The following is a 24,012-nucleotide window of genomic DNA, read 5'->3' on the forward strand; positions in this document are numbered from 1 at the left end:
GGAGAGTTCATGAACACACTACAAAAGCCAAATGAACAAACACACATGCCAATCTGTAGTCTCAAAAGGCTGTTTACGTGTCTGACTGTTTATTGCACAAAACCCTTTGGAAATGCTGGCGTAGCCGTACAGGTTAGTTATGATGGACCAGTAGATCACTGCCCGCTTAACTTTAGATCTGCATATCTACAACCCCAAGCCTCTCTTCTAGTTTAAGCCTTAATATGACTTAAATGAAAAACAAAGAAAACTAGCTTGGCTAATATTTCTTTCGATTTGTTAATTTAGTACTCAACTAGTATTTATTTCTAGTTGAAAAGTGTACAACGTATCATTTATTGTTGATAGTAGGATACCACAGTGAACATCAGAAAGCAGCATGAAGTCATGATTCATCTGGTCTAACATGATGGCCAGGGCCATAATAGCAGGTGCTGACCATATGATCTCATTTGCATTATGTAAATCATTGTCTTTATTAATAGCACTTAAGCACAATACAGTGTTTTTGTGTGAAGCTGTGAAGTTACCTTCTAACACAGTGCCATAGCTCTCTGGGATTAGTTAAATTGCTAACACAAAACAAGCTGAGAATGCATATTTTAGGTTTTAGAAGAGGTCTTGGTTGTGGGTGAAGACAAGTTGTTTCACATTCATGGACTGTGATTTTGCTGGACCGCCTAACAGGCTAGTTTAAGAGAATCCCATTGTTGAAATACACAAGCCCAGTGAGTTTGACACATTTCAGTCTAGCCAACATTAGCTAGCAAACAGAGAAATATTTGGTGATACCCATGCAACTTCAACATTTGCTCACAATTTAGCCCACCTCTGCATTATTCTCAAACTGATGCAGAGACCGCATAGTGGATGATGGTGGAAATAGAATGTAATGCAAAATTACAAAAATCAGTTACGTTTTACTTAAATACATATATTCACCACAGGTTTATAGTAATGATGTAATTAAAATGCTCAGTTTTTAAAAAATGCTGTGAGATCACAGGTAGAGTTTTGATGCTGAAAGTGTTGCACTTATAAAAAATCTGAACCCAGTCAGTAATAAAAGATTCTTCTTGCAAATGAGAGACACCTTGGATCCTTGAGCCACTACCAGTCACAAAACAGCAATGAAGATTTCTATGTCTGTCCAGCAGAACATTTTTCATATCCTTAACCATTAAACCTGGGCTATAATTAGTTAGATTATACATTAATTAATTCTAGATTCAACAAATCAATTTGAATTAGTTCTAAAAGTGTAATCATATTTTGAGCAGAATGAGCATTTGTGAGTTTACACTGCATGGGAGCCTTCCTTCATTTACAGAATGTGTTCCAGAATATGTTATTGGTTACCTTAAGACACCTGCAGACAGTCTGTATTCAGGCATTGTTTAATATTTGAATTTGATTGGCTTTAAATTTTCTATAAGTTGTAAAGTTTAATCTTGCTAGTTGCAAAATGCAAAAACAGACATTCAGTGTTAGGTGTTTTGAGGAAAACAAAAAAATAGCTAATGATTTTATATGAAAACATTTTGAAAATTTGAGGACCATAATCTTCTTGTAACACAATGTTTACCATATGGTATTAATATATGCAGTTTAATGTATACTATTAACCTGCAAACAATGCATTTATTACAAGATATCTACAAATATTGAAACCATTTAGTCAATTTGTCATCTAATATATTTATTTAATAAAGGAAAAGCAGTTGTTAAAAAGAAAAAAACATACACTCTATGCAGTGGATTAACTCATAAGATCATTTAGCAGCCCCCTTGGAACCGAGGAACCTACAGAAGACTTCTAACACTTGCATCACTGATCATGTACCATGCATAGTATTTGGGTAAATCTAGACTTGCTTCTTTGACTTGTTAAGTACAGTTTACTGATCAGCATTATTTTTTATGTTATAAAGCTATTGAAAGCCATTAATTGAGCATGCTAACTGCTAAATGCTTATCTTGCTAAAGCACCGAGTATTTAGCATCAGTGACTGCCTGGTACTAAGTAAGGAAGTCCTTAGTTCAGAAATAATTTTTGAATTACACATAGAAGTATGTTAAATGCTCTTTATTTGAGGTTTTTTGCAATTCAGATTTACTGTAGCATTTTATCATATAAATACTATTACTGGTAGACAGATAAATTGCATAATAATAGAATAAAATGACAACTTGAATAATATTTGTTATCTTGTTTTTGCTTGAGTTAATAAACATCATATGGGATTGAACCTTTGAAATATTCTGCTCTTTTGTGTCTGTAGTCGCTCTTGGCATTATGCTTTTTATGTTTAGTTTTGTTTTTTAGTTATGCTTGCGTTGTTTTTGTGAGATTGTGAGAGGACAGAGTTCAACAGTAAGTGTCACAGTGGAGGACAGGAGGTCACAGAGGTCATGGGTGGTGTGCAGGTGCGTTTCACACTGATTACGAGCATGCCTTCTGGTGTCAGGGTACCGCTCACAGATAAAGGGTCCATGTCCTCTGGCAGCACAGACCTGTGGGAAAATTTGTTCCTGACACATCCGTCACTTCCGACCTTTGGGCCAGGAACACCAAAGATAATAGTTTATAAATGTTTGTAATTGATTAATTAAATATATAGACAAACAACATGAAATAATATCTTTGATTTTAACACACACACACAAACCTTCTCAGCATGTATGACTATGCAATGGTTATAGGCCATCACCACGATGTCATGCGGTTCAAAGTAGCCAACGTCCGCTGACAAATAGTAAGTTTCACCTGCTGTCTGGACAACACCCATACTAGCAGGACGACCGGAACTGGCTATAAACAGAGAAGTTAGGTTAAAATGGAAATAAACAAAGATAAACAATAACAAGTGTAGTGGGCTTAAATTTCATCTGATTAATTTCCACCCATTCAGTGATTGAAGCAGTGACTGTCAGTCTGGTTTTCTGGGTCCTCTGTGTCAGATTCACATGTTGCCTCTGGATTTAATAGGGTCTTCCTCCTCTCATTACGCACTTTATCTCTGGACCAAGTGTGTCGTCTACTGATCACACTAAAGGCGTTTGTGCTAATATAGGGTTTAAGCATCCCATGGCTCCATGAACAATGATTCGCCTCTCTGTCTCCCTGTCTCTCACTTACTATCTTGTTCTATGTTGCTTTCTTTCTTATGGAATATCTCTGCAGTTCTCTCTCTCTCTCTCTCTCTCTCTCTCTCTCTCTCTCCCTCTCTCTCTCCCTCTCCCTCTCCCTCCCGGGACAAATAGTGTCTCAGGAGGAATAAAGACACTAAAGAAAAATGTCCACCCTCTCTCACGTCCCTGACATCTCCTCCATAATTCAGAACAGGATGAGCGGAGAGAGGAAGGATACTGTCTAAACATTAGCCCAATATTTTTCTGCCTTTCTGGGGGGGGGGGCTTCATCTAATTCCTTATTGTGTCACATCCATTTGAAAAATGTATTGGAATTGTTTAGGATCCTGTGGAAAAGTACAGCACTAGCATTCTCCCTCCCTCCTTCCCTCGCTTTCTCCTTCTCTTCCTCCCTTCATGCTCCTTTCATCTGAAGTGCTGAGTATTCCGGTGCATTCTTCACTTATAAGGCCCAAATACGCTGGGCTATGATCATATTCCTTATTATAGAGTCTGTTCAAAATGGTAGTGGCGCTACCTTTGTATAATAATGTTTGTGTCATTGCACTTTTGGGAGACATTAGTGTCAGGCAGAGCATGACTTTGTGTAAAGGACTGAAAGTGGCTGGTCCATTCTAATTGTAATGTTGTTTGTGGCACTGCACACTCATACACACGCAGTCGGACTCGGAGGAATGCCACCAGTTGCATTACTCCTCCCCAGAGAGAACAGACAGTCCTATGCTCTGATTGATTTCAAACATTTTAAAGAAACTGCATTGATAAAAAGTTGAAATAATGCATTATAAAGTTACATAGAGTGAACACACCCACATATACTTTCAAAGATTCCGGTTCCGTTTCTCAAATAATGTCATAAAATTGTGTGAAATGATTAGAAAGTGAAAAAGACTAAAGGTGCCCTTTTGTGAAAAAAAAAATTTGACTGAATGTGTTTCACTAAAAAAAAAATCCAGTAGTCATTCATCTTTAATTTGAACTTTCTTCAGCTCTATTTTACACAGAATATTCAAAGTATTTCACAAATAAGAAATAAATATTTCAACATACATTGTTCATTAACTACATGCTCCATATGCTCTATTCTACATGAAGGGAGCAGCAACATCTACACTCACCCTGTAAGCTGTCTCCATGGTTCCAGTCACCTTGGTAACTCCCAGAGCAGGACTTCCTGTCTCCCTGGAAACCTCTGAAACCTTCTCTCTCACCTCCATGGCTTTTGAACAAATCCAAATCCCCTTTGTAACCCTGAAAAGAGCTACGGTCACTGTGGTAACCTGGCAAGGACTCCTGATCACCCTTGTATAGGGAGTAGGAGCCCCTGCAGTGGTTACTAAGGGATGGTAAGGACGGTGGGGAGGCACAAAGCTCTTCCCCAAACAGGGTGTCGGATCCTTGGTCTAAGAAGGGCCCGAGGAGAGGGTCTTCTGGAGCAGAGCCCTCCATCCGAATCGAGCTGATGCTGGTGCAGCTGTAGCGTGATGACGAGCAGAATAAGGATGAGGATGCGTGAGAGGGAGAGGAGTTAGCCAGGGAAGTCATGACGGGTGTTACAAAGTGTCTTGAAAGATCGTTGCAGTTTATATCTACAGTATATCAAGGAGGGTACACTCTCGCTCAGAAAAATATAAGCGTATGACCTGGTCTATCCTGAAACCTAGTGCAGTGCTGGACATTGATGGATCAAAGGCACTGTGCTCTGCATGCCAAGCCACAGGATGTAGAGCTGAAAGAAAGAAGTTGAATGGCTGATGCCGCCGCCTTCTAAGATATACTGAAGAACTGTGCTGTTTTGTAGGTCTGGGTTAACAAGTGCCCCAGTGCATTGTGGGTCAACTCTTCCCTCTCCATACATGGTCTTGCTCCTCGAATTTGCCCTCTCGGAATAACGGAACAGCTGATAAGAGATGGAAAAGCTCTTCAGAGGACACTTCAGAATCAGTGGGAGATACTTAGATACCCCAACCGCCAACCCCCATGGATCTAAATCCCTGTCTGCTCAAACCCATGTTTCTAAAATTAAATCTACTCCACTGACGTGCATTCTATACCTTGTGTTGTTGCCTATGCTATTTACCACCAAATGTGTACCTACATTCAGTATTTTTATGTATTTTAGAGCTGTGCAGTTGTAGACTGATCTCTGCTCAGTATCTGACCACATCACTCCTGCTGAGTAGACGTTCTCGTCTCATCAGTAATGCATACATAGTAATGGGGTGGTGAGTGTACATAAATACATAAATTCTTTTATTGAGTCCTTGTTTTCATTTTATTTATATCTTCACATTTTTAACTATTATTATCGGTAATAGTAGTGGTTACATCTTATGCAATGATGGTTTCCTTTATAATTAATTATATAACAACATATATGTTATTTTAGTGACAAAATTAATAAAATATTCTCAACATTTGTATGTCAAGTGTCATATCCAAATGTGTGAGCTGGAAACTCGGCCGGGTCTTCACACCTGTCTGAGCCAAATGTGACACAGCACTCCTCTTTAGAGCAGATCCAAGTCCCCTTAGTGTCACATCTCTTTGAGGCAGCATTAGCATATAAACTCTGCCAGATCCATTTCACATACAGTTTTGGCTGCTGGAATCTATCACTGCTACAGAAGGAACCAAAATTCTGCAGTCAGTCAACCCAGAGAGGAGACAGATATATTGTGGTTTAAAGTGAAGTAATGCAGCTGTTCATTAAAGAGTCTGTAAGTGGCACATTTCACACTAAATTAAGAATTAAGATAGGACATCTTGCAAATAACATTGATCATTTTATTGATAACTTCAAAACAGTTTGGATGCAGAAAAAAGGTTTATATTTCAAAACAACGCATTCAAATACTCGAGGAGAAATCAAGCAAACATGAGAGTTTACAAATGTCACTGGTTTGTAGTTGTGTGTGTGTGTGTGTGTGTGTGTATGAGAGTGAGAGACAGAGGGTAAGGTCGTGCATGTGTGCCAGTCTGTCTTCACATTATCAAGGGACTAAGACTGCCTAATTAACCTGTGTGAGTGTATGTGTGTTAAATGTGTATCATTTCATAGCTGAAACCTTAGAGGATCATGGGAAATCTTAATTAAGAGTGTTAGAACGTGTGAGACTAATGTGTGTTTAACACACACCATCTTCCATCTCCCAGTCCTATTTATGAATGTATTCTGTCTCTCATTTTTCCTCTCTCTCTCTCTCCATGACACAGAACGGACATCTTGGTGAGAAAAGGACAACTGCTGGTCTGTTCACAGAAACATGAACCCACAAGACTGCAGAATGAGGTCACTAGGAGAGGTCTGGCTCTTGTGACGTATCTCACGCATGATTGCATCAGCCATTTGTCAGTCAGCGCTATAGGTGGCACAACCCACCAATCACAGAGCAGGATGGCAAACAACATCCTGTCCTAAAAAACCTAAATAGCTTTTTAGAGCATTTAACCTCAAAAACCAATTTAGCTGAGGGGGTAGAGGAGTGGGAGTGAGTGAGGAACGGAGAGGGAGAGAGAGAGGTGGAAAGACACAGATATGCTAGAGTTTGTGGGGCGATTTCATAATTGCTGGTTAATTGCCTGTCAGCAAAGGTAACATTCAACTTCTTACATAATCCTCCCCTGTGGTGTGTGTGTGTGTGTGAGAGAGAGAGACAGAGAGAGAGAGAGAGAGAGAGAACTAAGGAAAAATGAAAGGGTCCTGATTGCTTGTTGGAAGCACAAAGACAATGAAGTACATGTAAAAGAAATTAAAGGCGCAAGGGAGGGAGGGAAGGAGAAAGACAAAGAGAAGCAGACAGAGCACTGGTAGAACATCACGTCATCTGAATCTGAAAATGTCATGTGGAGGTCTTGGTGCCCCACACATATGAATGCTTTTAGTGAGTCAGGGAACAGCTTCACAAACCTCATTTCAGATTAATTAGAGACCCTCAGCAAAAAACAAAAAAAACAAAACATTAAATCTCCATTTCTGAGTCCCTTTGTGATCTTAGTAAACTATTAGCAATACCCAAAAACTGCCATGGAAACCCTTAATGCACTGTAAGGGCAGAGAGGAAGTAACATACAAGAAGTGACACGCTTTGCGTAAAGGCACAGTGCTTTAGATTCCCCTGAGGTGCTAAAAAGCCCTGTGCGATGGCCAGAAGAAAAACACACACACACACACACACACACACACACACACACACACACACCTCTGCCCAAATACTAAAATATAGACTGTGACAACAAACATTCAATGGTTTTATCTTCAAACCATTTAAATTCTGTACAAAATTCTGTAGAACTCATACAACTGTGTACCCATTAATTCTTTGAAATGCACATCTATCTACATATTGGGGAGCGAGCCATGTCTTTACTAAACTGGGGATTTTTTCTGATGGAAATGCACATCAGAAATGCTCATTACATCACACACACACACACATAGGTTGTCTACCCAGTATGCCAACACACTGCACAAAGCTGTGGTGGAAGGGTATTTCTCTCATAGTCCTGAACTAATACACACATAATAGGAGGGGCTTATTCGATCTGGGAGCCAACCAAACTTCCTGAGCTCACAGGTTGAGGGCCTTTGTAATTTTGTCTGTCTGAGGGAATTACAGATAACCATGGTAACAGCAGGGTGAATGACAATAACCTAAATTAGTGATTGACAGAGAAGTGTGATGGTGAGAGGAGGGTGAGAGCGAGATAGAGAAAGAGTACTTGACATTTATGGTGAATGAATTGAAAAACATGAGAGAATTTGCTGAAGGCCAAAAAGAAGGCCATGATTTATCAAACACCCCCACTATCCTCCTGCTGGTTAAATAAAGTTAAAACAAACAAACAAACACAGAGAAATGCAAAACATGCTTGTTTTGTTCACATGTGTTGACTTTTTTAACCATTGTATAGACAATATCACACAGTGATAGCTCTGAATCAGAAAAAGAGAGAAAGAAGGAAAGTGAGAGAGCAAGTGAGTTGGTAACACATAGGGCGCGTCTTTCAAACGTGCCAAACACTCACAGACTTGCGTGCCCCACACATGCACGTTACTGCAAAACTCACAGATACAAAAATAGAACAGTCTGTCCCCCAACTCTCTGACACAGACAGCCTGGACAGCATACTGTGCCAAGCCCACCACACACACACACAAACCTTGGTCATTTACAACACTTTGTACTTTTTTCACTAACTAGCCAACTCCAACCACAATTGCCAAACTGGTTTCTTTTTAGATGGTTATGGTTTTAAAATAATTTCTACTATTCAGAGAAACAAACAAACAAAAAGTTTCTATCAAATTCTATAAATGTAATAATAATAATAATTATTATTGTTTATTTAATAATATTTAATTATTATTATACAAGTAAAAATTTGTTTTATAAAATCTAAATTGATCTTGTATTGATATGCTTTGTTTTGAAATACATATTCCCATCATTGTACAAACATTCAACATTCCAGCATTTTCTTGGAGCAGACTGTGACAGGCTAAAATAGTTTGGCAGATATTTAAAGTTTGCTTAGCAAGCAGCCATGCCCAAAAGATGCAACTGTGTCTCATAAGGGGGAAGGGGTTGGGTTTTACCAGGACCCAGAATGCAGTGGGGCCAAAGATCTGGGTTGGGCTAAACAAGAAAGCCAAATTCACAAACCGTGCTAAAGACCAAGTGGTCAGAACTGAATGTTTAAAAGATCAGGTTTGAAACACATGCAAGAAATGTTTCAGTTCATTTGCTTTCAGTCTTTGATTCCTCCGCATTAAATGACTGGAGTCTGGGTTTTTTTAGGTGTTAGTTTTAAACCTAATCTTTGCTTTTTGTTGTTTTGTCTGTTCAGGTTTGAAATCTCCTTCCACTGCATGGTAGGAAAGATTGTTGAGACGCTGTGAATAAAATAAAATATAATAAAAAATTTCAAATTAGACCAGTGGCTGGGAAGCCTTATTTAAATGAAAACGGAGGAGTCCAAAAGAAACATGCCGAGTCATTCCCAACCAGGAAGGAGAACTCAGGTACTTGAGGAGGATCAAAGGAAAGCAAATAATGCACAGTTATGGCTCTCTCTCCTCTTCCTCTACCTCTTCAGCACCTTCATCTTCATCTTCCTCATCCAGTGAAACTACACCAGAAGATGCGACGTCTGACACCTTCCTCCTTGTGGAATATTCTGGTTGGCAGCAGACTCCACCCCCACAGTCTTTACAGGGTGTGTCCTCTTCTTCAAATGTCTCAGAGTATGTTGCCAGGCAACATGGCGAGTGGCCCGGCCTGTGTCCCGCCCTCTGGAGGCGGGCCAGGAGTACCTCCTCCCCACCATGCAGCACCCTCAGTATCTTGGCAGCAAGGTCAGCTGCTGGGGTGTCGCCACGGTGACTGAGGTCACGAAGCAGTGGGTGTCTCTCATCTAAGCTGCACATGCTTGAACAGAGTGTGTCTGACGGTGACCCTGGTGACCCTGGTGACCCCACGGGAGGGGAAAGATCAACACCTACGCCGCTTTCAACCTCATACAAACCTCGACTCTGCAAGTGAGCCTGACACACCTGTGTGTGTAACAGGTCCCGCAGATAATGAGGGTACGACGAAAGATCTGTGAACACACAATACAGCATGAGAGTTTTAATTGTGTGTGTGTGTGTATAAATGCAATTTTTAGACATACTTAGTTTTTGTGTGTGTATGTGTGTGCTAACTCAGTAATGTAACATCACCATTGTACCCTTTGCAATGAGAGTTTATCAGAAGACTAATCTAATATGCCTTAACTTGTCAAATAGACCTGTAAACATATTTGTACATAGCAATGCTTTGTTATCAAAGCTGAAGCTTAGCACTCAATTACCTTTTCTCCAAAAAGCACCAAAGAGAGACATTTTCAAGTAACAGTGAATTTAAAAAGCTAGCTATAGTTTTATAAGTGTTCTACTAAAATCCAGGTTTTAATGTTTTGTTGTCTGTTCTTTTTGTCTCTTTTTTTTTTTATATATCTTGCTATCTTACAGCTGCATGTTTCTGTTTTTATTGCTGTTCTTTTCTCTTTTCATCTCTCCTCTCCAGCTGCATCAGGCACTGGAGCACATTAAACTTGCAAGAGAAATGAATGCTGGGATATCAAATTGCACCAGGGAGGAAAATGAAAAAAAGACTGAGAGACTCCTAGGACAGTAAGCTCTGTACTGCATTCATGCCATGCTAGATAGAAGATGCTGAATGTAGAGACAGACAAAAAAATAAATGTAGAGAGAGCAGGCCAGAAAAAAAGAAAGATGGGGAGAGTAAGAAAACGTAACAAACATACCAAACAGAGACTGAGGGAGTAAGATGGTGTGAAATGTGTGCGTGTGTGTGTGTGTGTGTGTACCTGTACTCTGGGTGGTAGGTTCATTGACAGGAAGGAAGTCTTCATCGTATGAATCATCATTAGACTCATCGCCATCTACTGAAGACCAGGCACGAAGTTTAGCCTCTGCAATTGCAAACTGTTCAGCAACACCTGAAACCCCCCCCCCCACACAAATGCTTTACTACTCAGCAGGTCCACACATTAAACAAATTAGATGCATGCACACAGCATGTATTACAAACATGTATCCTCCTGTATGTTACACACTAGACATTTCACTCTTACACATACTTGCACAACATTCACAGTTGCAATCACATTATTTAGACATTATAATGGAGCACTCTGCTGGAGGGAGTGACATTGCCATGGAAACAGGGCAGGTTATTATAGGATGCAGAACACTGTCAAATGTTTGATTGACAGGCCATTCTCAACAGCAGGCTGCCTGCAGCTGGAATGACATGCCAGTGTCCTCTACCAGATGGGAAGATGATGTCACTAGCTGACCTCCATAGTCATTATACTGATGGTCATATCACAAACTAAGTCACTGTGGTTACATGAGTTGAACCAACACAGATATAGAGAAATATGAAGGCTGCTATAAGCTGTCCAGGCCAACTTCCTCATATCACCTTCACCTGATTAATCAACCAATCAGAGCTCTTTGGCTCAGAGATTGATTCTACACATTCATCTTCTTTCTCAGAGCCCTTTGTAAACAGCACCACCATCCCCCACACACATGCTTGCAAGCAAGCACACACACATGCAAACACAATCGATCCAAATACACACACTGCAGGGTATTCTGCTGTTGGACTTTGGCAGTTTTCCTAGATGTATGCAGTTTGATTTGATACAGAGAGAATCTGTGTGTGTGTGTGTGTCTGTGTGTGTGAAATGTAGACAAAAATGCACAGTCCTGCAGTGGATACCGCTGTCCATCACACTCTCATATGTACAACCCAAATACTGAACCTCTTTTGTATAGAGCAAAGAGACCAATAGTACATACACACAAATATTAACCGTGTTAATATTTTGTGTTCTCTCCTGCAGTAGGAAGGTCATGGAAAAAACATTAAGAGAAAGAGAGAAACAGCCAGAGAGAGAGAGAGAGAAGCAGGCAGAGAGAGCAGGAGAAGAAGAGAGAGACAGACAGACAGCAGAGACAACAGACAGCAAGCTAAACGAACTACACCAAGCTCTGTGAGTAAACCCGGCAAGGTACTATGGAAGCACAGAGAGTGAAAACAGCAGAAAAGCTTTGTCACAACAGACACAGAACTAATTCACTTTTATAGAAACTGCAAAGAGAGTGATGAATGCGTATATTGTATTTGTGTGTGTGTGTGTGTGTGTGAGAAAGAAAAAGAGAGAGAGAGAGAACAAAAGGTGTAATGCAGGTGTATACCATTCATAACAGTTATTTTTCCCTTGGTTCCCCCCCAAAGCAAGACTTTATATTGCTGTCCTTTACGTCTAAGCCCCACCCACACCCACACTGGCAGCCACTTACCTGCGGCGAAGCGTGCCTCCTGCTCACCCTCCGAGAGGTCAGAGTAGGAGTTGAAGTCAGACTCCAGGGCACCGGGTGTGTCTGTGGGCTTACACCAACCCTTCCACTCAATGAGGTGTGCCACTCGTCCCTGGGCCATTGCTGTGGGTTTTGTCACATGGTCCTTAACCACCTGAGAGATGCCTGATGGCATACACACATGCACAGGTTCACACAGCGCAGGTGCAACAGGTATAATGATATTGGAAGCAATACTATACAATGTGTAAAGAGAACCGTGTGTGTGTGTTCACCATGAAGTGAAGATCTAGCAAGTGCTGCAATCTCTTGAATAGTGAGAGCTCTTCTGGATTTCGGTAACATATTGTTAGGGTTCTCAACATTTACCTGGGAATAAAAAGACATCTTCAGTGGACAAAAAAAAGCATAGCACATAAATCATCACAGTCCTTAGACTGATTTTTGCGAGGGTGGCAACCGAAGATTATATACTCTCACTCTCTCTTTGTTTTTGTTAGCCTAAACCTTCTTGTGCTGTCAGAGAACACTTAACACTCAGAGAAAAGGAGAGACGCCTAACTCGAGGTATAATGATATCTCTCTCTCTCTCTCTGTGTGAGTTCTCATTTTTAAAATTGTCAGATCTTCAGGGTACACTGTGTCGCGTAGTGAAGATATTGTTAGCAAAAGGACAGACGCCTACCTTACCCAGAGCACGCACGATGCACGAGAATGCCGAAAGACTTGTCAACGTGTCCGTGAACAAAAAGCGTACTCCTACATAAACGCACGGTCTGTCCCATCTTTCCGTCTGTTTCCATCCTTCGTGTGAGTAATTATCACACGAGCCGCTGACATTCTATGGCACGTGCATCTAGTTTATTATCATGCTCGATCAAACCTGAAGCTCGAGCTGCTTAATCAAGAAGGGGCGCTTGTTAACCGTTAAGCAAAAGCAAAAGCTCCGCACCCACGACTCCTTAGAGCCAGGAGAGATGAGAAGATTCCTCGCGAGATATTACTGTTGTATCACGGCACGTCTAAAAGATGCGATAATCCTCTCTTTCGAACCCAGTGAAACAACACTAACGCTGGAATATAAAAACCTCTTCCGGTCGACAGAGGTCTGTGGCTTTTTTTGTTCCTCTGACACACATAAACCCTCCCCTACTGGCCTACTGAACGTAGCGCGCGAGTAGAGAAGGCTTGCTGAAGAGAGCGGAGCTCAGGAGAGAGAAGGCAAAGGGAGCTCGCGAGGCATGGAAACAGCGCAGAGTACACTGCATCTTACACGTAGGTGTACCCACTTCTAAGGTTTCCATGACCTGCACTCGTACCTTCAGCACGCGGTTTTTGTCATTTGACGTTAGTTAGGCCTGTTTTCTCGCTCTAGTGAAATTTAAAGAAAAATGCACTAGAGGTAAAAAAGAAGCAATGCTTAAATAACTGCAACCTGTAAATAACGTTCCGTATCGAGAGCTTCCTTTGACGCCATGCCAAAACAAACAAAACATACGTGAATTCCTCTCCGATAAGCGAATTTCGCTCCGTGGTGGTCAAGGTTGCAGTAGCGAGCGCCACAGGTTTCATAACTGCCATCAAACACAGTAATCACAGACGAGGCTCTGAGGTGTGCGGATTCCTCCTACTGGTGTGTTATTGACTCCCGGGTTCCTGGTGGTCAATAACACACCAGTTGTATATTATTGAAGATCTTTTGTTAAAGACGGAAGAAAGGAGCAAGGTTACAGTACGTAAGAAGCCCGCGAATATCGCGGAAGACAGAACGTTACAGAAGAGCGCAGCTATCGAGGGTTTCCGTTTCAGAACTGGACAGCGACCGCCGAGCGTGGCTAAACAAAAACGTTTACCGAAATAAAAAAAAAACCGAGCAACTTTCATAGTTATGCCAATATACATTATGCTGTAAGTTATCAATAGACAAATGCTCAATTTAACAAAACGAACCTACACATACAAAGAAAAATACAATTGCAAGAGGAACAATATATAAAGACGTGAACTACCACAGTGGCTGGCTCCCCGCTCGCACCGCAGAGAAAGAGAAGCTTTTCCATGGAAAACACCGTGCAGCGCGAGACGGTCCTCGCAGACATGCCACGTAGTCGGCCAGTGGATAGCCCACTCTCTCGCGCGCGCCCCTATGCCGGTTAAACGGTGTCTCGTCGACCAACTTAATCAAAAACGAGCATTTCTATAGCAACCGGTCACCATGGAACACATTCTCCCAGGATATGCGGCTTGATTCTCAGATGACGTCACATGCGCTACATCGAGGGATACAATTCAGTTGCGCACTGTAAAGCTTCTTTTAAACGATCTACAACAAGTGACACCCACATACTGTAGATCCTGTGGATCGTTGCATGGAGAGCATTGCGAGTGGTATAGGCCTTTGTCTAGAAAAAGGCTATGAACCAACCACACTCAATGTGGTCGTTAAATTACATTACCTCAAGGCAAAATCCTTTACAAGAGTCGTCACTGAAGATTCTATTTGGGAAAAATCATTAGGAATTAATTGCTAATTACATCGAATGACCTGCGAATAATTAGAAAACTAACTGGTGAACAGTTAATGAAATGCAGGGTGAGGAACCGAAGACAAAATCAGGTATCTAACCACTCTGATGGTTTAGTTAATTACATATTTATCATTCCCAGAAAGGTTAAAAATAATTTTCTATTTAAAACGTGGAAATTACTACATTTTGTTGGAAACTCAATTGAAATCACCAGTCAGTACAAACTGTGTTGTCGTATGAGGTATAATAGTGAGACGTTCTCTGTGCTTGACATAAACCCCATTAAGTTTCTGTTATATTTAAATAACATTACCTTTTTTGAAAACCTAAACTAAGTCTATATGTCGTTTTCGCTAACATGCCTAAAAGACCAGAGACAAAGGTCTGCTAGGGTTATTTTTTGCCAGACCAAAGTCTAAACATCAGAAAGACATTATCAGAGTTCAATTGTAATGTCCCAGATAAACGGCAATAGATTATCTCCGATTAACTACCTAAGTTAATTAAATAATGCCCTGTCTTTTGAATAGTGCCACCAGGAGACCCATTATCCATATACTGGTATAAGAAAGCGTGTGTGACTGGTAGGCTCTGGAGTGAGACAACAATAAATTCTATATAAGTATCATCTTTTCTAATGGACCAATTGATGCGTGGGAGCTGCTCACTTTGCTTCGGGGGCCTGCTGATGCTCTGAAGTGAATGATGAAAAACGAAGAATGCTTGCTATTCCTGAACACTGTGAATCACGGGAAGAGATCTGGTTTCTTTTTGGTCCAGATCCTCAAATGGTGCGCATAGATAGCGTGCCAAAGCCCAGGGACAAAGATCTACTTTTTGTTAGTTTGTTCATTTTTTTGCCAGCATAAACTCCAAACGTCAGAAAAACATTATCACAGTTCAATTGTTATATACCGGATACACACCAATAGACTATCTCTATATTAACCACAAAGCTAACAAAATAGCACCCTCTCTCTCTGTCGACAGACAGCAGGCTGAACTGGCTATTCGAATATTGCCACCAGGAGACCCATTATCCATAAACTAGTATAATAAAGCACGTGTGACTGGCAGGCTCTGGAGTAAGACAACAATGCATTCTGTATATGTATCTTTTCTAATGGGTCACTTCAGGCATGGATGATGTGGACTATGAAAAACGAAGTAGAAAGAATGCTTGCTATTCCTGAACACTGTGATTCACAGAAAGAGAGCTGATTTGAAGTAAGACTTTGGCACCTCAAGGTAACGGTCCAGGTCCTCAAATGGTAGGCACGGGTCACGTGACAAACTGGTCTGTGTGTTGCCCAAGAGCGCGAGGTTAGGAAACAAACCCTCTGCGCCCCAGTCCACGCCTGCAACTGTGGGAAAGAAGGAAAACACTGACACAAAGTAGACCAGCAATGGCCCTCGGTCCACTGCCATGGTAACCACTCAATAACATGTTATTTGTTTTTGAGTCCTAAATCAACAAAACCAGTCAAGATCATGACTTTCCTTGTATCAGGTCAGCTCATATTTTACATATTTTACTTGTTGCTAAACCAACATCTTGCTTTCTTAGCTGTTTCAGCACCAAGACCAACAAGACTATAACAGTCATTTCTAAATGGGCTACCATGGTAGGGGATTGCCCATGCAGTCTCTTGATGCAATCATGCATGCATTCAAAAGTGGGGCATATAACTACATTTTTCTTTAAGCGATGGCCGGAGATGCAAAATGTATTAAACTGTCTCTGTACTTATTAAATACCCTTCTATCTATTCATCTGTTTCCTTTTTTTTTTTTTTTTTTTTAAAAGGTCTCTTATTCCGAGCTTCATGCGACAGCTTGAGCACCCCCAAATAGTTTCAAGTGATTCACGTGCATACGTCACCAACACATGGACCTCACTGGATGAATGCCAGGAGGCATCCGTTGTGCTCAAATGTCATAGCTCCTGAGGTGAGACTTTAAAAGTCTTATCAGACATTGGTGATATCATCATTGATGTCATTATTCCCCATGACATTTACTTAAGCACTAGTTGGCTTCTCAGAACTCCTCCCATTATTGGCGTAATTTATACAAAATAAGTAGGCTATTTAACAGTAATCGTTTTACGTTTTTAAATATGCTACATCTTTAGTTTTGTGCATGGCCTAATGCTTAATAACTGAAATTTAAAGATAGTGTATGATAGTGTATGATACTGCTTTCTCTGAGTCAGGTCTGTATTTCATCAATCTCTTCAAAACTGCCTCCCACCGTCCTGTTGACACTCTTTAGTGACTCGGGTTGCCCTTGTAGAATTCTATATCCCCTGTTGTATGTACTGCTTGATATCCGATACCCTGCAGGCATTATTACTGATGAAAGTGATGTGGTGTCCGTTGAGGTGATGGTCTCTTGGCTTGACCCGTGGAAGGCACTAGAACAGGTCTTGAAAAATATTACAGCACACGAGGTGTCATTTTCTCTAATCTCTAGAGGTGTTATTGGTTTATCTTATTTGTGAAACTAGAAATTGGTTTACTTTTTCTTTCTTTCTTTCTTTCTTTCCTTTTTTCTTTCTTTCTTTCTTTCTTTCTTTCTTTCTTTCTTTCTTTCTTTCTTTCTTTCTTTCTTTCTTTCTTTCTGTCTTTCTCTCTCCCTCCCTCCCTCCCTCCCTCCCTGTGTGGTTCTTGTTTCCAATTTCACCCTCTTCCCAGTTTCTCTCTGTAGCTTACTTTAATTTGCTAACAGGCTCGACCTGTACATTAGGGCATGTACTGGTGGAAGCTTCTCTGCATTAAGTTGGTGGGAAGCGTGCCCACCGAGGAGGCTGTACAAGTAGAAAACAGAGCCAACCAGTGAACAAAGTAAAATTAAAAAAACTTTGCAAGAAATATACTACTGATACGCAACTCAATTACTATACGTCTACTCCATAATCATAATAATAATGATGATAATTTGAATAATAATGATAATAATTAATAATAATTCTTATTATAATAGTTATAATCTACAACTATCTTGCGGCAATGATTGAACCCATGTGGCAAATCTCAGTCTTCACCGGTTGACCGTATCAAGTCCGTCTGTTCTCAGACCGGTTAGTTGCTTCACACTGCGCAACAGGCGGAAGAACAAGGCACATGGAAAGGCTCGTGGCCACCAGCGGATAAGGCCATCTGTAGACTGCTCGTGTCTGAAATGACCTCATCTAAACTTGGTGTGTATGTGTGTGCGTGTGTGTCGTCTTCCCTCTAAGCAGCGTTTGACTTTTATATTTCACAGTGAAGCGTTTAGAGGAGCTTGGTCCTGTCGTTGTCGTGGTAACTGTGCTGCGCCTGTCTCTGCCGGGATCAAACTCATAAAAGGCGAGAGTAATTAGGCCAAGGCCACCAAGAGGGGAAGTGATAAAATTCCCCCCACAGTCAAAGATTGCACTTAATATCGTTTCGATGTATCGGGTTAATCGGTCTTGCCGATAAAACTGAAACCACCAGGAAGACGACTTAAAACAAATTAATTAAAGACAGGTTTCGATTAATTCTGAGTTTTACATTTTTCAGTATCATAATATATGTACTTACTAGTTCGCCTACCTAGATAAAATCGTAGTTCTGCGTGGCTTTGACAGCTGTTCGCCAGATCAATATCCTAACCATATCAATATCCTAACCTCTTATTTGGACGAGCAAAGTGATGTCTAATGTGTACTTTAACATGTAGTAGTTTCAAATGACAAATATTCTCAAATAATCTAAACAAAAAAGTCCCATGTTTTAGTTCTCCGTCAATTCCCGTTCCTACATGCACTTTACACTATTCTGTGTTTTTAATAATCTACCCCTAAGGCTGTTACAATCGATACGGTTGTGAGAATAGATTTGCGGTCATTTGTTTCACCTGAGAGTGGAACATCGTTTTGTAGTGCTACTCTTTGCTCGCTGATGTGAAGCAGAGGAGAATTCTTTGGGACCTGCATGATTTATAGTGTTTGGGATAGACTCCAGTCTCAACCGAATCATGTTTCAAAGTCAGTGCGAAAAAGACCTGGCCGTGGGCAGAACGCGGACGAGAGGGCGTGCACTGTCGCAGGATTAATGGAGAGTAATTGACAGGAGTAAACAATGTCTTCTTTCATTAGGAGGACGATGGTGACGGTAGGTCCGTGCGAGGGCGAATCGTGTCCCTTGGCAACAACTAAAGAAGTTAGGGCATGCTAATAACATGCGTTGCTACGTCTTTGAAAAGCAGAACAGTGTTTCCGAGGCATTTATTACGTGTTGCAATGCAACGTGCGGTTGCAAGCACAGCAGCAGCATAAATTCGCATCCTCCTGTTTCCGCTTGACAGCGTTACACATGGACACATATACACAAACACTAGCTGCATTCCATCCACCACTGACTTCGACACACACACACACACACACACACACACACACACACACACACACACACACACACACACACACACACACACACACACACACACAAGCTTGCAGTATCCGCGTGCACAGCCTTCATTCTAAACAATTAGCATAAGCTCTAGGGAGAGAGGGTTAGACGGGCTTAGGTTTCACGCGTTTAGACGTGCTCAGCACCTGAAGCTTCTCTCGCGCATTCTTCGTGCTCAGAAATGAGGAGCAGAAATTAAAGACTGCTTCTTACCTACTGGGATTTTGGAGCCGATGCAACCCATATTCACCGCCTGTCACTAACCTGCAGTGTAGAAATCTTAAACTTGCTCACCTCGCTCTCTCCTTCTCAAGCTATGACTCCATTTATTTAGCAAGTCAGGTTCTGCGTTGCAGGGAGCGAAGAAAAATCCAGTTTCCATGTTCTTCGAATCGAATGCTGCGCTTAACCTACTGATCATCGCTGTTTGACTGCTCCTTCGTTTATAACCTCACGTCATCACATCGCATTAGGTAGCTAATGCGCATTTAACTTTATATTGTCTTGCCGCATGAACGTGCATAAAAAGTCACCGTGTGCGGTCTAAGCAGGCATTCTTCGTTTTTACTCACCACTACGTCACGCAGGGAAGAGTCGACGCGTGCGTTTCAGCACCTTGGCGGCTGGACAGCGCTTGTGTGCTCGAGCTCCCAAGCAGCGGCAGCAGCATTGGCGTCACTCGCGGCTCGGTTCTGTTCAGACTCACTTGAAGTCCACACACCAGTACGGGCCCTCCGGTGCCGACGAGCTTCGCGTTTTGCGTGTTAGTTAGTGTCGCCCCTCTTAGCTTAAAGGGTAGCCGGACCGAAAATCTTGCACGCGAAAACTACCTTTATAAATGGGGCTCTGATTCCTCCACCTCCAGTTCTATATCGGAGGCGGAACGAAGTCGGATTGGTTAAAGTTGGAATGACCCCGCCCAAAACATTTTGGTTGATGGTGGTGTTTTATTATATTTAAGAAAGAGAGAGAGAGAGTACGTTTGGATATTCGCCACACAGTCTTGTCGAACATGGGGAAACGTCTCGATCAGAGTCTAGACTTGTATTCCGCATCCCTGGGAATGAGCCATGGCTGCAGACCTTGCTTGCCGCTCTGCACTCTGCACGTTAACGCACTCTGGGCGAGTCTTTACATCGAACATACACTCACGTGGCACTGCCTGGAAGAATTTTCTCCTGAAGCTTTTGGTACGCCAAAGGGATAACACTATTTAAAACATTTGTTTGTTTCTTTGGTTTTTTTTGTACGAGTTCGCAACGTTTACTGCGTCTTTTAGTGGACTTGGTTTTGTAGACGCCAACTTAGAGACGACGTATAAATGAGGACGGCTTGTTGTAAGTGAGTTGTATAACCATGCGCCTATCAAACGCCCACCCGCAAACTAAACATAGGCCGCGAGTGCTGACCCACGCGCCTCCACTCTCGCGCTTTTATTTCTCCTCAAAAGCTCGCTGGTGGGAGGCAGTCCGGCTTCGCCACGGGATCTTCTGAAGATCGCTGGAGTGGGAGCAAATGAATAGAACTTCAGTAATCACACCCACTACTGCAAAATAGCTTTACATTCTCGGGGATTCTCTGAAAGACAGAGTTCCGTTTGAGGGTCTTGGACGGTTGTGCCCTTCATTTATATAATCTTTAACTAAGGGTTTTCACTTTTTTCAAAAGTAACCTGCTCATTTGGTGAACATAAGGCAAGAGTGTTATTCATAACAGGTGATTGGTGATGACCAATACACACACACATACACACACACACACACAGCCAGAGAGAGAGAGAGAGAGGGAGAGAGAGAGAGAGCGAGCGAGCGAGTGAGCACAAACTATCATATCTGCAGTATATTAATGAGGGGTATTAAATTAATTTTAACATCGTGTGTCCTGGCCGGATGTCCAGTGTGGCCCCACCAGCCTTTACTGTGGATGCTTTGTGTGTGTTTGCCACATATGCTGCACTTCCTGTTTGACAAAAGCATTAAAAAATGGGCTATTGTAACACACACACACACACACACACACACATATACCCCCGCCCCCCCCACACACAGAGAGAGAGAGAGAGAGAGAGAGAGAGAGAGAGAGAGAGAGAGAGAGAGAGAGAGAGAGAGAGAGAGAGACAGAATTACTTAAATACAAACTTAATATTTGAAGACTAGCATCAGCAGAGCAGTTAACTGGACAGTGGTGGTACATTGAGTGCTAAGAATCGAATAGAACAGAATACAATATAATAGAATGAAATAGAATAAAACACTTGCTATTATTTGTTACCATTACTTCCTTTTTTTTCACTGCTAAATGATCCTGCTAGATGTTCCAACATCCTTAAACACTGTTTCAAACTGTAGAAAAGCTGCTACATATATATGAACTTTTCCTTTGCAGAAGTGCTGAAGATTTGAATATTCGCTAGCCTGAATCTCTGAATATTCAAATAGTTCTGAAGTCATTGCTGTGCACATCTCAAGTGAACAGAGGTGCAGTGAGCAGTGCAGCATGAAGCACCCGGTAGTGATGCAGGGCCAGAGGGCAGAACAGGGACTGCAGCAACTCCATGGCCTGGAAAAGCAGAGTGTGAACAGAAAAAAAAGACACACCTCAGTTAATGACTGCTCACCATTTTTATGCTGTCTGATTCCTTCTTGGACCCCCCCCCCTTCATTTTTTATCTTTAGTGCCCCTCACCCCTTCCGCTATTACCACCCGCCACCCCCATCATCCCCATTATCTCTGCCCTGTGCACATGGTGCTGCGGTTCATTAGTTGGGCAGTGTTACAGCTCCCTCTGCAGCAGGCCAATGGAATGCATCTAGCTTTTTCTCACATTATTGCTCTTTCATCCTCACTGTAGCTGCAAGAAGATTCTGCTTTGAGCTGTTTTGGATATAGCCCAGAAGAATATCACATACTTATATAATCTTATATTCATACCTTCCTGAACCCTAAATTGTTTTTTTCCTAAAGAAATTTAAACTATGCATTTATATTATGTTGGTGTTATGTGATTTAAAGTCCTCTTTAATTTCTTTTTAAGCATGTTAACACAAAATTATCCTATTAAACAAGACATGATATTTCCCTATATCATGTGAAGGATGAAATGGTATTTCCCCATATCCTCTGATGGTTGAAGTGATATTTCCCCCTATCGTCTGATGGTTTAAGTGGTATTTACCTATATCCTCTGATTGCAGCACTGCAGTATCAGTCCTGTCAATCATACCACAGGTGGAACCTAATGGGTAAGTCTGACACACTAGGATTAATGCTTTGGCAAACATGCACTCACACACACATGTATGTATGCACAACCCACCCCCTCTGCACTCACACACGTTAATCACTTAAAATATGTTAAAAATAACTGATCTTTCAACATGATGCATTATTTATTGGTATGTGGGCATACTGCCATGAACCCCTTCACACACGCAGCTTCCTAATTACCCTTGGGATCAAATACAAAGGGACAGGAAGGGACCTATTACAGGGGGTATTTGCAGGTAGAGGGGTGAGAATAATAAAAAAAACAACAGTTCAGTAGATTAAATGCAGTGGTTCCATTTGCAGGCAGCGCCAGCATTGGAGACAATGTTAGCACAGTGTTGCTGATTGGTTCCCAGGCCCACCATGTAGGCCAAGAGATTTTACAACATGCATTGTTCCATAGCAGCTTTACAGATTTTAAGGTCCATGTCCCAAATGAGCCAGACGGTAGTGGCAATGACAAGGAAAAACTCCTTGGGTGGATTAAGGAAAGAACCTTGGGAAGACCAAGACTTAAGAGGGAGCCCATTCTCCTTGGGTGGTCCAAGCTATGTCCAAGATATGCACCTTAAATAGTCAACTCGAATTAAATCAAAATGTATTTATGTAGTGCTTTTTACAACAGCTGTTATTACAAAGCAGCTTTACAAATGTCCAAGTCAAAGCCCCCAGTGAGCAAGACAAGGGTGGCAAGAAAAAACTCCATGAGGAAGAAACCTTAAGAGGAACCAAGACTCGGGGGGGGGGGGGGGGGGGGCATCCTCTTCTGGCCAACAACGGACACTACAATAGCAATATAAACTATAACAATATAAACAATGAAGAGTAGAATAAGAAGTGAGAAGAAAAATAGTAATAAAGATAAAGAAATAAGCAATGAATGTCTATTCCGTTTTTTGAAGATGCACTTAGGAAATCATAGCACATATTTGACGCTGTGGGAAATGATCCTTGGAAGACCATTGGCAATTCCCTTCACATTGCCAGAATATATAAGCCTGCAGTTGTAACAATTAGAGACTGAAATATCAAAATTCTTGAAAGGACAAATTTTTGTACATCTGTATATCACGTAAAGGAAGCCAACTCATCTCACAAAGAACCAGTGAAACCTGACAACCTGTAAAAGATGGACAACTGGGTCTACATTATGATACATAAAAGAAAGTGGACTAAATCTAGGGTCCAGGGAATATCCAAGGTAATCCTAGCATTGTCTGCAGTAGTTAAAGTAGATGGACTGAACCAGTGGATCCACATCAACCACTGTAGTCCACCTGAAGCGTCCGGTAGTTCTATGAATGAGATAATTGAATTCCTAAAGGCACAGAAAACTGAGGATAGAGTGAAGTGCTAGTAACCTCTTCTCTGACTTCTAACAAGCCTCTCTGCATTGTACAAAATCGCATAAGGCAAAATAAGCTAAGAAAAGACACAGGACAAATATAAACAGCCTATTATAAAATAAATAAAATGTTTGGTAAAAACCAAATAATTGGGGTCATAGGCCATGGGAGCATTAGATCATTGGGAAGGCGATGAGGAAACAGTCATATTAGGAGCAGCAGTCCAATTATGTGTCTTACAATAAACTGACACAAATACTATATAAAGAAAATAACTGAAATAATTTCATGATGGTCTTCTGGATGACTTTCTTTCTGCTTACTGATTTAAACAAGATAGGGACTTTAAAATAACAATATAAATGACTACAGAATTGGTAACA

General features: G+C 41.4%; 2 protein-coding genes across 10 annotated transcripts; both read right to left on the bottom strand.

Moving 5' to 3' along the window:
- Window positions 1–2,071: 2,071 nt before the first annotated feature.
- hspb12 (heat shock protein, alpha-crystallin-related, b12) lies at window positions 2,072–4,943 on the bottom strand. 2 transcript variants are annotated; one of them, XM_027014892.3, is made up of 4 exons: window positions 4,797–4,943; window positions 4,272–4,627; window positions 2,670–2,812; window positions 2,072–2,555 (listed from the first exon to the last, which is right to left on the bottom strand). In XM_027014892.3, exons 2-4 carry the CDS (start codon window positions 4,600–4,602, stop codon window positions 2,382–2,384), a joined length of 648 nt encoding a protein of 215 aa, XP_026870693.2. In that variant the 5' UTR covers window positions 4,603–4,627; window positions 4,797–4,943; the 3' UTR covers window positions 2,072–2,381. The 2 variants fall into 2 exon arrangements, with proteins under 2 accessions (XP_026870693.2, XP_026870692.2); XM_027014891.3 differs by having other exon boundaries at window positions 4,272–4,934.
- Window positions 4,944–5,926: 983 nt separating this feature from the next.
- fam131ab (family with sequence similarity 131 member Ab) lies at window positions 5,927–19,930 on the bottom strand. 8 transcript variants are annotated; one of them, XM_027014900.3, is made up of 7 exons: window positions 19,589–19,930; window positions 19,230–19,280; window positions 15,823–15,944; window positions 12,328–12,421; window positions 12,035–12,217; window positions 10,528–10,659; window positions 5,927–9,756 (listed from the first exon to the last, which is right to left on the bottom strand). In XM_027014900.3, the coding sequence occupies exons 2-7, from the start codon at window positions 19,258–19,260 to the stop codon at window positions 9,218–9,220; spliced, it is 1,101 nt and encodes a 366-aa protein (XP_026870701.1). In that variant the 5' UTR covers window positions 19,261–19,280; window positions 19,589–19,930; the 3' UTR covers window positions 5,927–9,217. The 8 variants fall into 8 exon arrangements, with proteins under 8 accessions (XP_026870701.1, XP_081556471.1, XP_026870703.1 ...); XM_081700345.1 differs by lacking the exon at window positions 19,230–19,280 and having other exon boundaries at window positions 15,823–15,938; window positions 19,589–19,919; XM_027014902.3 differs by lacking the exon at window positions 19,230–19,280 and having other exon boundaries at window positions 19,589–19,919.
- Window positions 19,931–24,012: the final 4,082 nt, after the last annotated feature.

This window comes from Electrophorus electricus, chromosome 17, assembly GCF_041902795.1.
Source record: "Electrophorus electricus isolate QZ-2024a chromosome 17, ASM4190279v1, whole genome shotgun sequence".
In the NCBI taxonomy this organism is placed as follows: Eukaryota; Metazoa; Chordata; class Actinopteri; order Gymnotiformes; family Gymnotidae; genus Electrophorus; species Electrophorus electricus.